The 13,202-nt window shown below is 37.9% G+C and overlaps 1 protein-coding gene and 1 long non-coding RNA gene across 2 annotated transcripts in view; both read right to left on the bottom strand.

Annotated features, from left to right (window-relative positions):
* Positions 1 to 227: 227 nt before the first annotated feature.
* LOC129411192 (uncharacterized) lies at positions 228 to 7,370 on the bottom strand. The gene is made up of 2 exons (XR_008633185.1): positions 7,066 to 7,370; positions 228 to 1,101 (listed from the first exon to the last, which is right to left on the bottom strand). It is a non-coding gene; the product is annotated as an uncharacterized LOC129411192 (long non-coding RNA).
* Positions 7,371 to 12,623: 5,253 nt separating this feature from the next.
* Positions 12,624 to 13,202, bottom strand: part of aqr (aquarius intron-binding spliceosomal factor) — a 154,261-nt gene continuing 153,682 nt past the window's right edge. Inside the window, 1 exon segment of the mRNA XM_055157746.1 lies at positions 12,624 to 13,199. Within this exon segment, the coding sequence (XP_055013721.1) occupies positions 12,804 to 13,199 (396 nt within the window). The 3' untranslated portion in view covers positions 12,624 to 12,803.

Raw genomic sequence — 13,202 nt, 5'->3', positions numbered from 1 at the left:
TGTTCACCCTGTATCTTCCATCTTTTTGTTTCTCATTAAAGTGTCCTAATTTTTCATCAGTTAAGTGGCATTTTGTGGAAACAGTCAAAAAAATAAAAGTATAAAAACATAAGAAATAGCTCTGAGCTCTAAAATGGAATCCACGAAAACTCCATCAAAAATGCAGAGACTATTTGCTCACAACGAAGGCATTTTTATGACAGTTTAACATCGACTTAACAAAATACAAGTGTTTCCATCCATCTTTATTTGTCAAATCATATCATACTGTGTTATTTGGACAAGTTTTGGTCCTTGTTTACATTATGGTTGCTAGGGAACAGTTACGGAACCATCTCTGCAAATGTCGTGTCTGCAGCCAGGAAGTAAAATAATAACTTCACCACAATTGAATAAAAAAAAAAGAAAAAACCTTGCAGGATTTGTTAATGAAACCGTAAATGTAATATTAACAATGTTTTAGTGAAAAAAGTGAGTTGTTTTAACTGTAAAGACTAAAAGTACAAATTAGTTGATTGTTTTTAGACGTAGGTGTCGTTTTAATATCTGTTATAACTTAAAATTTGCATTAACATTGAGACAAAATCTTTCTAAGCACAAGTTTGTTAAGTATAAAACATGTCACACTCAACCACATTTTTCCTAAGTATTTATTAATTTTAATGTGAGATTAATGTGTGAGCAAAAACCAAACATAGATACAACCGGACATGAAGTAATGACGTTAAGATTGAGCTCGCCGTTCGTCGATTCGCTTCCATAAAAACACTAGCACCACGTGATCACAAAACTTATCTCATGTCTTTATTCCCTGCCCATTGTAGCGGTGAAGGGGGCAGGGTTTAAGGGGGCGGGGTCTCAGCACAGGGGCTTGGCGTGCCGCATGTTCAGGGCACAGGTGCGTCCCACGTTGGCGCCCTCCAGCAGCAGGTCGGAGAGGCGGTCCAGGCCGACGCAGGTGGTCAGGGGGCTGATCAGGCCGTACAGACCCCCCAGGAAGATGCTCAGGGGCCAGCCGATGAACAGCAGGATCAGCAGCCACACCAGGGTCCAGAGGCAGCACGTCGCACTGGCCATTCTGTGGTACTCGGACGGGGAGTACTGCGCGTGGAGGGAGAGAAAGAGAGAGAAGATGTGAAGTTAAGGCTACGAGAAGAGAGTAAATACAACCAAAGCTTTGTTAAAGAGCCCATATGACACTATTTTCAATGTTTTACCATATTTTTCGGACTGTAAGTCACACTTTTTTTCATGGTTTGGGTGTTTCCTGCGACTTATACTCTGGTGCGACTTGTATATTAAAGTTTTCACACTGAAGCCGTGAGAGGCTCTAGTCTTGTGTGTCAGTATCTGCTGCTCCTGTTCCTCCTGTACCACTGTCACTTCACCCTTTACTGCGCATGTCTCCTGCAGAAAGAGGCTCTGTCCTGCTGCAAGTAGTGCAGCTGAAAACGGTAATCGAGCAGCAGAAAGAAAGTTTGGAGTGAGCGAGAAACTTGTGAGAGACTGGTGGAAAGCGGGGATGGAGAACACAGCTTCACGGCAACTGGGCTGGTGCGCCATGCAACTTTCCTGAAGTCACTAGATCAGGGGTGTCAAACTCATTTTGGTCCAGGGGCCGTATCCAACCGACTTTGATCCCAAAGGGGCCGGATCAGAAAACTCCTGGCATATAAACCCCAAAAATAACAATAAGTTCAAATATTTGTGCAGAGAAACACAAATCTATTACAGAAATCTTTTTTAATTGATGAACTCTTTCTTTTACAAAATATTATAATATTATGAACAATCTGAAACTTTAAGAAAAATACAATTTCAACACAATGTTTTAACATGAACTTGTTTAACATTAACATGTATAAATAGGAATAACAAAGTTTTTCTTGGAAAATCCTGCACTTGGCTCCAAAACTCTCATTTTGGACATTTTTCTGATGAGGGTGTCACGGTCAACAGTTAAAACGATCGTCCTTTAAGAGCGTTTGGAAAGAGACAAGTCTTCATTTGTGTTGCTCTGGTGGGAGGGGCCACGCACAAAGATGCTGGAGATGCTGCTGTGATAAACACCACAGAAAATTTATAATATTTTAATTAAAAAAATATAATTAAAATATTTTAGTAGAAAATCAGCCGAGGGCCAGATTAAAGGTCTTGGAGGGCCGGATCTGGCCCCCGGGCCGCATGTTTGACACCTGTGCACTACATGGACGGACAAAGCCTGAACTTCAGTGACACTGAAACCATCCTGTCGGGATTTAGAAAGGCCGGAATAATTCTAACTGGAACTGATGCTGAGTCTGACGACAGCGACACAGAAGATTAAGAGGCGCTCTGTTTACCTCCGGAGGTCACGGAGTTGCTCAGAAGTGACACCGAGGATGAAGAATTGAATGGATTTATTGATTTGGAGTGAGATGGAGAGTTTGTTAAACTTGTTCTGTTCTGTTGTTTATGTTATAGTTATTTTATAGTTAAGAACTGTTCATATGTGACGTTAACAGTCTGTTGTTCTTCTCTTCTATTGTTTTTACTAGAACTTGACTTTTAAGATGAAATGTCGGTTCCTGGTCTCTGATTTTATCAAATAAATTTTCCCCAAAAAGCTCAACTTATAGTCCAGTGCAACTTATATATGTTTATGTTCTTCTTCATTATGCATTTTTTTGCTGGTGCGACTTATAGTCCGAAAAATACGGTAATGTTGTTTCCTCATCACAAACAGACCTGGAGTTGTTTTGTTTCATTCACACATGTTTAACACACAAATCCTGCATATTTAGGCTTCTTCTCTTAAACTGAAAACACTCTGTTCCACCTTGTGATGTCATGTTGTAATACAGAAGGTGCTCCACTGTGTTTTTAAACTCCACACACCTTCACTAGAATCATTTGGATGATTTTAGCCCTGGAATTACCGATCTCTACTGAAAAAAAAAAGATAAAACGCAATTGTTAACTTGAAAACTACCACTACATGACATCACAAGGTGGAACAGAGCATTTTGAGGTTTGGAGATGTAAACAGACTAATAATAATAAAGGATTACTCAAACATGTGTGTTATTATTCAAGCTCTTTTTCCCAGGTTTTCTTATTTATAAAAGTGTAAGTTCACATATAACAGACAAACTTTATTGCAAAAATAACAACATAATAAGAGTAAACAGTAAAACAGCTTTAAGTGCAAAGCTGCGTCGCTAACGGCCAAAAGCTGTTGTTATAGACTAATTTAAAGTGGCACTAAAGACCTAAACAAGCGCCCACAACCACAACTGCATTACAAATAGAGCTGCTAAACCGGGCAGTGACTGGAGGACGAAAGGGGGGAGCGAGGGGAGAGGAGGAGGGGGCGTGGTCTGGGGCTATAAGGAGCACTGTGATTGGTCGAACAGGTTTCCACACTTCAGACTCCGCCCCTGCAGCCTGCTGTTTGTATCAGAAACACAAAGCTGTAATCAGGGCAGAGTTTTGTGATGTTACCAACTACTTTAGATAGCAGAGGTTATTGGAGGCAGCACAAACTTAGATTTAGACATTTTTGAACACAAAGCTGCAGATATACTTTGCACTAAAGTGGACAAAAATCATAAGAGACGGTGGATAAAGTTATTAAAACATATCAGATGTGGGGACTTGCAAATTAGTGACTTAGACTCGAGTCAGACTTGACTCACTATTTTTAGGACCTGAGACTTGACTTGATAAAATGGACTAAGACTTGGGACGCAACTTGAACTTGAAGGTCAGTGACTTGGGACTTGACTCGGACTTGAGGCCTGTGACTTGAGAAGCACTTTTAAATCTGAATTCTTTCTATTCTGACCGTAATGATTCAAACTAAGACCTTGTTAGGACATTTAAAAAGCAAAAATTTACACTTCTACAGCTCTTATATACTCTATGAATACTCATATATAAATATACTATGATTTATTTTAGTGCAATTTAGGTCAGGCATGTCCAAACTATGGCCCGTGGACCAAATGCGGCCCTCAGACAAATTTTTCTTGGCCCTCAGTCTTCCAGGAGAACTGGCACAGATTACCTTGCATCAATTAAAAATTAACTTTTTAATGCAAGTTTTCTGAAAATCTACCTTGATCAAGCTAATATTTAACATGTAGTGTGTGGTTTTAAGGATCTTAACATGAATAAAGACTGACGGCTCATTCTAACGTGTTAAACATGCACATATTTCAGTTATTCACTGTACTGAGCATCAGTCTATGGTCCTCGATCAGCCCTTTGGTTCATCTGTGTTAGATATGTGGCCCTTGATTAAAAAAGTTTGGACACCCCTGATTTAGTTTAAAATTCATATAAATTGCAAAAATCTTTGGTTTGAAAACTTGAAATGACTTGAAGCTCAAAGCAAACGACTTGGTTTTGACTTGGACTTATGGACCAGTGACTCGAGACTAGACTTGGACTTGCCCATATTCAACTTGGGACTTAACTCAGACTTGAGGTCAAAGACTTGAGACTTGCAGAAACAACGACTCAACCTCACCTCTGCCTCACGTACAGAGTTAGAAGTGGTAAAACGTGGATCTGGAGTTTAGTTCCACTTTAAACTGCTTCTGTGTGTGTTTTTTTGACCGGACTGTGGTGTTGGGCTGGACAACACGAGACTGTCCCATGACAAGACGAGACCCAGAACACTCCCACAAAGTCCAGCAGCACTTCCAGAGAACACGAGGAACACTTTTTTAACCCTGAAACTGATCCTAAATCCAATCAGCTTTTTTGTAACAAACATGGCAACAGAATAAAACAACATTTGAAACCTCTCCCTGTCAAACTGTCAGATTTCAATTGCAACTATTTGTAATTTTCAACACTTTTTTAAAATCATAAACCAAATTATTTTCACATAAAGACATCCAATACTTTTAGATAATATTTTTTACCATCTAGTATTTTCAGAATTCTCCCACAAAACAATGAAATAAACCTCAAGACTTATCTGATTCCAAAACAACTTTTTTAAACAGCATTAATAAAGCATGTACAAAGTCTTAGTTCAGTTCATTCAGATTCAGAAATGCTTTTTTCAAGAGCCAAAAGCCAACACGATGAGCATAAAACAGCAATGCGATAACACTTTATACGAAAAAAAGAAAATAATAAAAACTTGGCTCATCATCATATCACTGGCTGTGTTTACATGCACATCGTAATCTGATCTGCGGCGTTATCAGGTTAAGGAAATGTCAAGTAAACAGCTCCATGAGTAATCTGATTTCTGTCCGATCGTTCACACATGTGCAGATTGGACAAGGGAAAAAACTGTGCAAAAAAAAAGGATAAACTCAAGCGGGAAAGACGAAAATGAAAAATGATGAAAGTGAAAATGTAACAAATTGGAAGAGTGACTTTAAACGTCTCATTTTGTGCCATTTTCTGTCATCCGGAAACGCCAAAACTCTACTGACCTAAAAGTAAAAAGGAGCTGTTCACTTGAAATCTAACACTTCCTGACATCACAAGGTAGAACGGAGCATTTTAAGCTTTGCAGATGTAGACAGAAAAGACGTGTCAGACTCAGGCCCGGGGGCCAAATTTGACCCACAATATAATTATATTTGGCCCACGAGATCAAATCAAATACGTATTAGAGCTGAACCACCGACTGACACACCAGTATGACACATTCACTACTACTACTACTACTACTACTACTACTACTACTACTTACTACTACTACTACTACTACTACTACTACTACTACTGCTACTACTGCTACTACTACTACTACTACTACTACTACTACTACTACTACTACTACTACTACTACTACTACTACTACTACTACTACTACTACTACTACTACTACTACTACTGCTACTACTACTACTACTACTACTTACTACTACTACTACTACTACTACTACTACTACTACTACTACTACTACTGCTACTACTGCTACTACTACTACTACTACTACTACTACTACTACTACTACTACTACTACTACTACTACTACTACTACTACTACTACTACTACTACTACTACTACTACTACTACTACTACTACTACTACTACTGCTACTACTACTACTACTGCTACTACTGCTACTACTACTACCACTCCTACTACTACTGCTACTAATACTACTCCTACTATTACTCCTACTTCTACTACTCCTACTAATACTACTACTACTACTACTGCTACTATTTCTACTACTTTGATGCCAAGTATTTGTATCTGTTTTGGACCCATGTGTTTCAGAGTAAATCACAGTCCAGCAAACTGAGCTTGGATGAATGTTTTCTTTATGATTGTTGAAAGACTGGATTTTCAACTTATTATTATTAAAACAATAATAATAATAAACATTTAACAGGAGTTCTAAAGTTACACATAGGCTATAGAGACATTATTTATTTAAATTCAGTGTTTAAGCAAACTATTTTTAAACATTTATTTTAATAAGAAAAAAAGAGAAAACATGCAGATGATGTTGCTGAATTTTTTCAATAAATAGTCAGTTTGTCCCACGACTTAGTCCCAGTTTTTAATTTTGTCCCTCTGTGAATTTGAGTTTGACGCCCCTGAGACAAACAAATAATAAACAAAAACACAACTTAAAGCGTGTTTTTCGGGAAACTAACAACATTCTAACATGACTTAAATCTCACGAGAGTCAATTTCACATAACTTCAGACTTTTAAAACACATCCTGCTTTGTTTTCTGTATATAATAGTCACTCTAAAAACCCACAGATTCACTGACACAGGTCACCAGATCCAATTTTGGGTTATCCGATTACTCTGCTTATCTGATTTTGACCTGCCTTGTAAAAAGTGTCCACTGTTGTAAACGTTATTCTTTAACTTTAACGCCGTTTCAAAGCAGCCTGGGCCGTATACATATATATATATATCCATCTAAATGTGCACACACTTTTACACAAACCTCGGTACAAGCTCATGCAGTTAGTCCACGTAAAGCTCTAAGCCCTGAGCGGTGGTTAAAGACAGCCGAGGCGACGCCATGGCAACGTGGCTATTAACCTAATGAATACCTGTCGGGTGATTATAAAAGACATTTCACCTTCTTCGCGCGCAGAGGAGAGCAGCAGTCCTCAAGTCCGACGGCTCACAACTGACTTCCCTTCTTCTTCTTCTTCTTGTTCTCCTCCTTCGCCCGTCCTCGGTATCCAGGAATTTACGAGATGCCCTGGGGAAAAAAACGCACAGAAATTACTGGCCAGCGCGTCCAAGTTAGAGCCAATTTTGTAGATTCTCGGGAGGCCGGTCACGCAGCAGAGGGTTCTAATGGGGAATGCCTGAGCTGGCGCGGACGGTTACACAATATTTGTAAGTTCATGTGACCAGAGACCCAAGTTCCTGTCATGTGGTTTTATGCACATTTAAGAGAAGTGGCTGTGACTAACGGTGCCGCGAAGGGGAAGTTACAGAGGCGTTTGCTTTGTGTTTGTTAATTGTCCCTTTTAAAATTCCGTGTTCCCAGAAACGATTTAAACGTCAAATTAAACTGTGGTGGAAGTTAACCAAGTACACAAGTAAAAGTACAATGTTTAAGTACAATTTAAAGGCATCTACTTTTATTTTACTACATTTGAGAGCAGGTACCTGTACTTTCTACTCCACTACATTTTAGATTTAAAAGTACTTTTCTTTTATGGTTTGAGAAAATATAATTTGAAATAAAATAAAAATAAAATAAAATAATAATAATAATAATAATAACACAAAAAAGCCAAAAAAAAAAAAAAAAAAGGTGTCAACTATGATTATGTAAAACAACTGGGGGACACTATAAATTTTATTTGAGTTAATAGCTCAAAAAATAAATAAATACATAAAATGAAAATAATAATAATACACAAAAAAGCTTAAAAAAATCACCATCAATTGAATTTAGTATCTTTGTTTATGAAAATGTCCAACGATTATACGATTTTATTAACATTAATATAATATATAATGTAATTTATATGAGATTAAGAAATAAATAAAGGGTTTTAACTTAACTTATTTTAGAAAACATTAAGTCAAACAGTCATGTTGTTGTTGTTGTTGTTGTTGCCATGGTGATATGAACTGTTCAGTTGATGCCAACTGTAACTAACGGCCGTGAAAGTTGTTGTAAGTTTTCAAAATATAAGTTAAAAACCTTTATTTATTTCTTAAAACACATATAATTTACACATAAGTCTGTGCAATTAATTGAATTTTGATCATGATTTCGATTTGTGTGTCAAACGATCTCCAAACTCATATTCATAAAGCTAAATTTATTTATTTTTTTTTAATATAGAGATTGTAGAACAGCTGGATATATAATTTATTTTGGATACATTTATGTTTTTCTATACCTTATTTCACATTCAAAGTTTATTTTATTCATTTTATGTTTTATACATCGCAAAACTGCTTTAAGGTTCATATTTGTAGACTATATTTATTTTCAAAGTTTTGCGTAAATTATCAATAACAAACAGTTTTTTTTTTGAGAGAGAAATGCTGAATAAATGCATCATGTAACTAAAAAAAAAAAAATAAATAATAATAATAATGATTTTTTCCATAATCGAGCAGCCCTAATAATTTATACTAACGTTAATAAAATCATATAATCATTGAACATTTTCATAAACAAAGTCGTACTTCGATAAACTTAACGGACGCATGAACTGACTGACAGTTAGAATCAACACACAAACGGTTCAAGTGTCAAAATACAAGTTTAAACACGGTAAAGTTTCGAATCAATCAGTAACACTTTAAACAAATAATACCAGTGTAAATTATAAATGTTGTGAAAGGATAAATAATCTGAAAAATAAGCATAAATAAATGAAAACTGTTTACCTTTCGTAGAAGTGTTGGAGAGCTCACGGCAGCAGCAGACGCGTCACAGATGCAGCTGGAAATATTGAACGTCAACAAATGTTCAAAAAAACCTGTTGGTCTTTAAACGTTACACACAACAGAAAAGTATTATACAAATTATTTTCTATAAATGAATAAATACACAAGTCATCTGAATTTAACAGCTGTTTAATCTGATAATAAAGTGATAATTTCCTTTCCACAAAATCTGTATTTAACCCGTCCTCATGTCAGTTTAACTCTACACTACTACTTCTTTTAACTTAACAATTCTTTATCATTTTTAAAGAAAATTTTTTACTTAATTTATGTATCTATGGTTACTGTAGTGCACAGGTGTCAAACATGCGGCCCGGGGGCCAGATCCGGCCCTCCAAGACCTTTAATCTGGCCCTCGGCTGATTTTCTACTAAAATATTTTAATTATATTTTTTATTAAAATATTATTAATTTTCTGTGGTGTTTATCACAGCAGCGTCTCCAGTGTCTCTGTACGTGGCCCCTCCCACCAGAGCAGCACAAATGAAGACTTGTCTCTTTCCAAACGCTCTTAAAGGACGATCGTTTTGACTGTTGACCGTGACACCCTCATCAGAAAAATGTCCAACATGAGAAAAGTGGAGCCGAGTGCAGGATTTTACAACAAAAATTGACTTATTCCTATTTTAAGTTCATGTTAAAATATTGAGTTGAAATTGTATTTTTTATAAGTTTCAGGTTGTTCATAATATTACAATATTTTAAGAAAAAGTTCATCAATTAAAAAAGATTTCTGTAATAGATTTGTGTTTCTCTGCACAAATATTTGAACTTATTGTTATTTTTGAGGTTTATATGACATGAGTTTTCTGATCCGGACCCTTTGGGATCAAAGTCGGTTGGATACGGCCCCCGGAACAAAATGAGTTTGACCCCCCTGCTGTAGTGGATAATCTCTCTGTACGATGTTATCACGATATGCATCTCACGGTACGATATTTACTGCGATATTTTGAAGAGACTGATATAATTGTAGATTTGTAGGACACTTTTTTGCTTTTAAAATACTTTGACAAGATTTTGGTGTGAATTATTTCCATCATAATCCCAAGAATTCAAGTAAAAAACATATTTCTTCATGTTGTCTGCGCTGAAATGAATCATGGGATATGTAGTTTCCCATGTTTATAAGCTGTTGTTGCTATAAAACCATGAATTTAAGCAAAGGAACTTGTAATTCGATCTATTGTGACGCCCCACGATATTATTGTGAGACTTTTGACGATACGATACCACGATATTTCAGTTATTGTTACATCCTTAGTGGTTAGAGATGTTATTTGTTGTGTCTGTGTGTTATTTTAATAGATTCATGCTGTGTACATGGGATAGAGCGGAACATAATTTAGATTTCTTTATATGTCTAGTACAATGTCTAGAACATATGAAGTAATTGGCAATAAAACTAACTTTGACTTTTGAACTTTGAATGGGAGACAAGTTTTGCACTATTGTTCTGCCCATATTGAATATTTTGAGGCTGGGAGGGCATCTGACACACAGGGATATGGAATCATGGGAGGGCATCTGACTCAGAGACATGCACAGGTTGTCAGATCGTTGATTAATAATTAAAACTAAATAATATATGTGCTCAAAATGTTGTGTATAACAGGACACTGAACAACCCCAGGGATAGAAGAACGGGAGGGCATCTGACACAAATATGACACCAACTACTGAAACGTTTACATGAGAACTTTAATTCTGAATAATTAAATTCTGAATAAAAAATAATTCTACTTTAAAAAGACCACGTAAACACTTAATTCCTGTTGAAAATTATTATTCGGAATTAAACTTAATTCCACAGTAAGAGGGTGGTTTATTCTGATTTTAAAGCCAAATTATTTATTCCTTGATCATGTAAATGTTTGTTGTTCTTAGGATCTGTTTACATGAGAACACTTGCGGGTAAAAACGACAAAATATTTTATCGGATGTGCCTTTCGTTTAGACGGTGACGGCGTTTTTGGGGCTTAAAAAGGCAAAAATCTGAAACCACCCAGAGTGGAAAAGTTGGACACGCGCCGCCGTAGCGTTTCCATCTACACTGCCCAAGACGCAAAACTCTGGTCAGATCTGTTCACGTCGCGTACGCGTTTACGTCACATACATACAGTACACAGAAACAAATGTCGGATCATTTCCATGCGTCGGACCTTCAAGCAGCTCTAATAAACTCACAGGAGGCTCCCAACAAATGTCGAGAATCTGCAGAGATTCTATGAGTGAACAGAGAAGGATCTGAAATCACCTCTGTCAAATTCTGGATGCACCAGTTCGTCGCAGACAAGACAGACGTACGGAAGCCGAGAGGGGTCACGACAAACGCACACGCCGCAACAAATACAAATGAGACAACACAACAAAAAGCCACAACACAACAAAAAAAGCCACAACGGAAATGACCGCGGGACTCTATTTTAATGCAAACGCCACAACACAAATGCCACAACACCTTAAAAAGCTACAACACATTAAAAAGCCACAACGGAAGTGACGTAAGAAACGTAAGAAAAAGTAATTTATTGTTTTATCATTATTTGTTTCACGTTGTAGTTCTTCTTCTTCACTTGCCGCTTGATCGGTCCGTCGGAAAATAGAGTTTCGCGGTCACTTCCGTTGTGGCTTTTTAATGTGTTGTGGCTTTTTAATGTGTTGTGTCTTTTTAATGTGTTGTGTCTTTTTAATGTGTTGTGTCTTTTTAATGTGTTGTGTCTTTTTGTGTTGTGGCTTTTTAATGTGTTGTGTCTTTTTAATGTGTTGTGGCTTTTTAATGTGTTGTGGCTTTTTAATGTGTTGTGTCTTTTTAATGTGTTGTGGCTTTTTAATTGTGTTGTGTTGTGGCTTTTTGTGTTGTGTTTTTTTAATGTGTTGTGGCATTTGCGTTTGTGTTGCGGCATTTGCATTAAAATAGAGTCCTGCGGTCATTTCCGTTGTGGCTTTTTTTGGTTTGTTGTGGCTTTTTGTTGTCTTGTCGCATTTGTATTTGTTGCGGAGTTTGCGTTTGTTGTGACCCCTCTCGGCTTCTGTACAGACCCAATCGAATTCCACACACTTTTGCGTCACCGTATGCACGCAGATTTCCTCCTGAAAACGCTCGTCTAAACGCGGAATAAAAAGTGAAGACGCGATGCCACTTTTGCGTCGATCTCTTCAGACCGTCATCACATAAACGTAGCCTTAAAATAATTCCGTTCGTTCAGCACATGCTCGTTGGACGATCCAGGCTCCACCAGTCCTGGCTTTGGACTTTCATCCACGTCTCTTTGGATTTGTGAGCGGGATGCGGGAGTGGGCTGAGGTAGAGCAGCCGTCGACTCAGTTTGTCTTCTTCCTCCCTTCTCCGACACTCTTCCCTTCTCCTCCTAAGCCGACAGACGTAAACCGTGATGAGAGAATTCTCCAGCTGCGACCGCGAAAAAAGTTTGGATCCTGTTTGTGTCCGTGGCGTAACGACAAACTGAGATAACAGAAAAGCCGGTAGCAGCTGAAGTGTGTGTTTTCTTCCGGTCAACGTAAATATGTGTCTCTTTCCTGACTCCCAGACGTTAAGCGTAAATAAATAAAGACGATTTAACGTATTTTCCATGTAAACCTCAATTCGGAATTATTATTTTCATGTAAACTCGAAGGAGAATACTTTAATGAATTCAGAAATTTAAAAACATCATGTAAACGTGGCCAACAGCAGATAAAAAAAAAAGCATGTTGACAGATTTGAACATTCACATTTTTAATTTTACTAAAAAAGTACAGACCGTCACAGGCGAGTGGTAGAAAAAACACAATTTCTTTTATTATTTGGTAGAAAATAAACAATCGGCAACAACATTTAAATTTAAAAGTCCTCAACAAAACGGCCGCTCTGATTCATATTCTGATTCAGTCCTACTTCCCTCCTCTGCTCTCTTCATCCTCTTCTTCTTCTTCATCGTCGCTGTCGCTGTCCCTGCCTGGGTGTTCGGGCATGGTGGACGGCGCTGCGGTGTCCATCTTGTCCTCCGTCTCACTCTGGTTTGTCTCAGATGGGTCCTGGTCCATGGGCGTTGGCTCCTCGCTCTCCCCCTGCTTCTCCTCCGCAGGTTTGGGTGTTGTCTGCTCTTCTTTCTCTCCCTTCTTCTCCTCAGTCGGCTCGGGTGTTTTCTTCTCCTCCGTGGGCTCGGGTGTTTTCTTCTCCTCCGCGGGCTCGGGTGTTTTCTTCTCCTCCGCGGGCTCGGGTGTTTTCTTCTCCTCCGCGGGGGGCTGGTTCTGTTTCGGTGGTTGGGCGAGCTGCTGCTGCTGCTGCTG

The sequence above is a fragment of the Boleophthalmus pectinirostris genome, unplaced genomic scaffold (genome assembly GCF_026225935.1).
Source record: "Boleophthalmus pectinirostris isolate CB_2022bp ecotype Guang Dong unplaced genomic scaffold, ASM2622593v1 HiC_scaffold_10, whole genome shotgun sequence".
NCBI classification, from domain to species: Eukaryota; Metazoa; Chordata; class Actinopteri; order Gobiiformes; family Gobiidae; genus Boleophthalmus; species Boleophthalmus pectinirostris.
The sequence above is the reverse complement of the archived record's forward strand: the minus strand, read 5'-3'. Positions and strand labels throughout refer to the sequence as shown.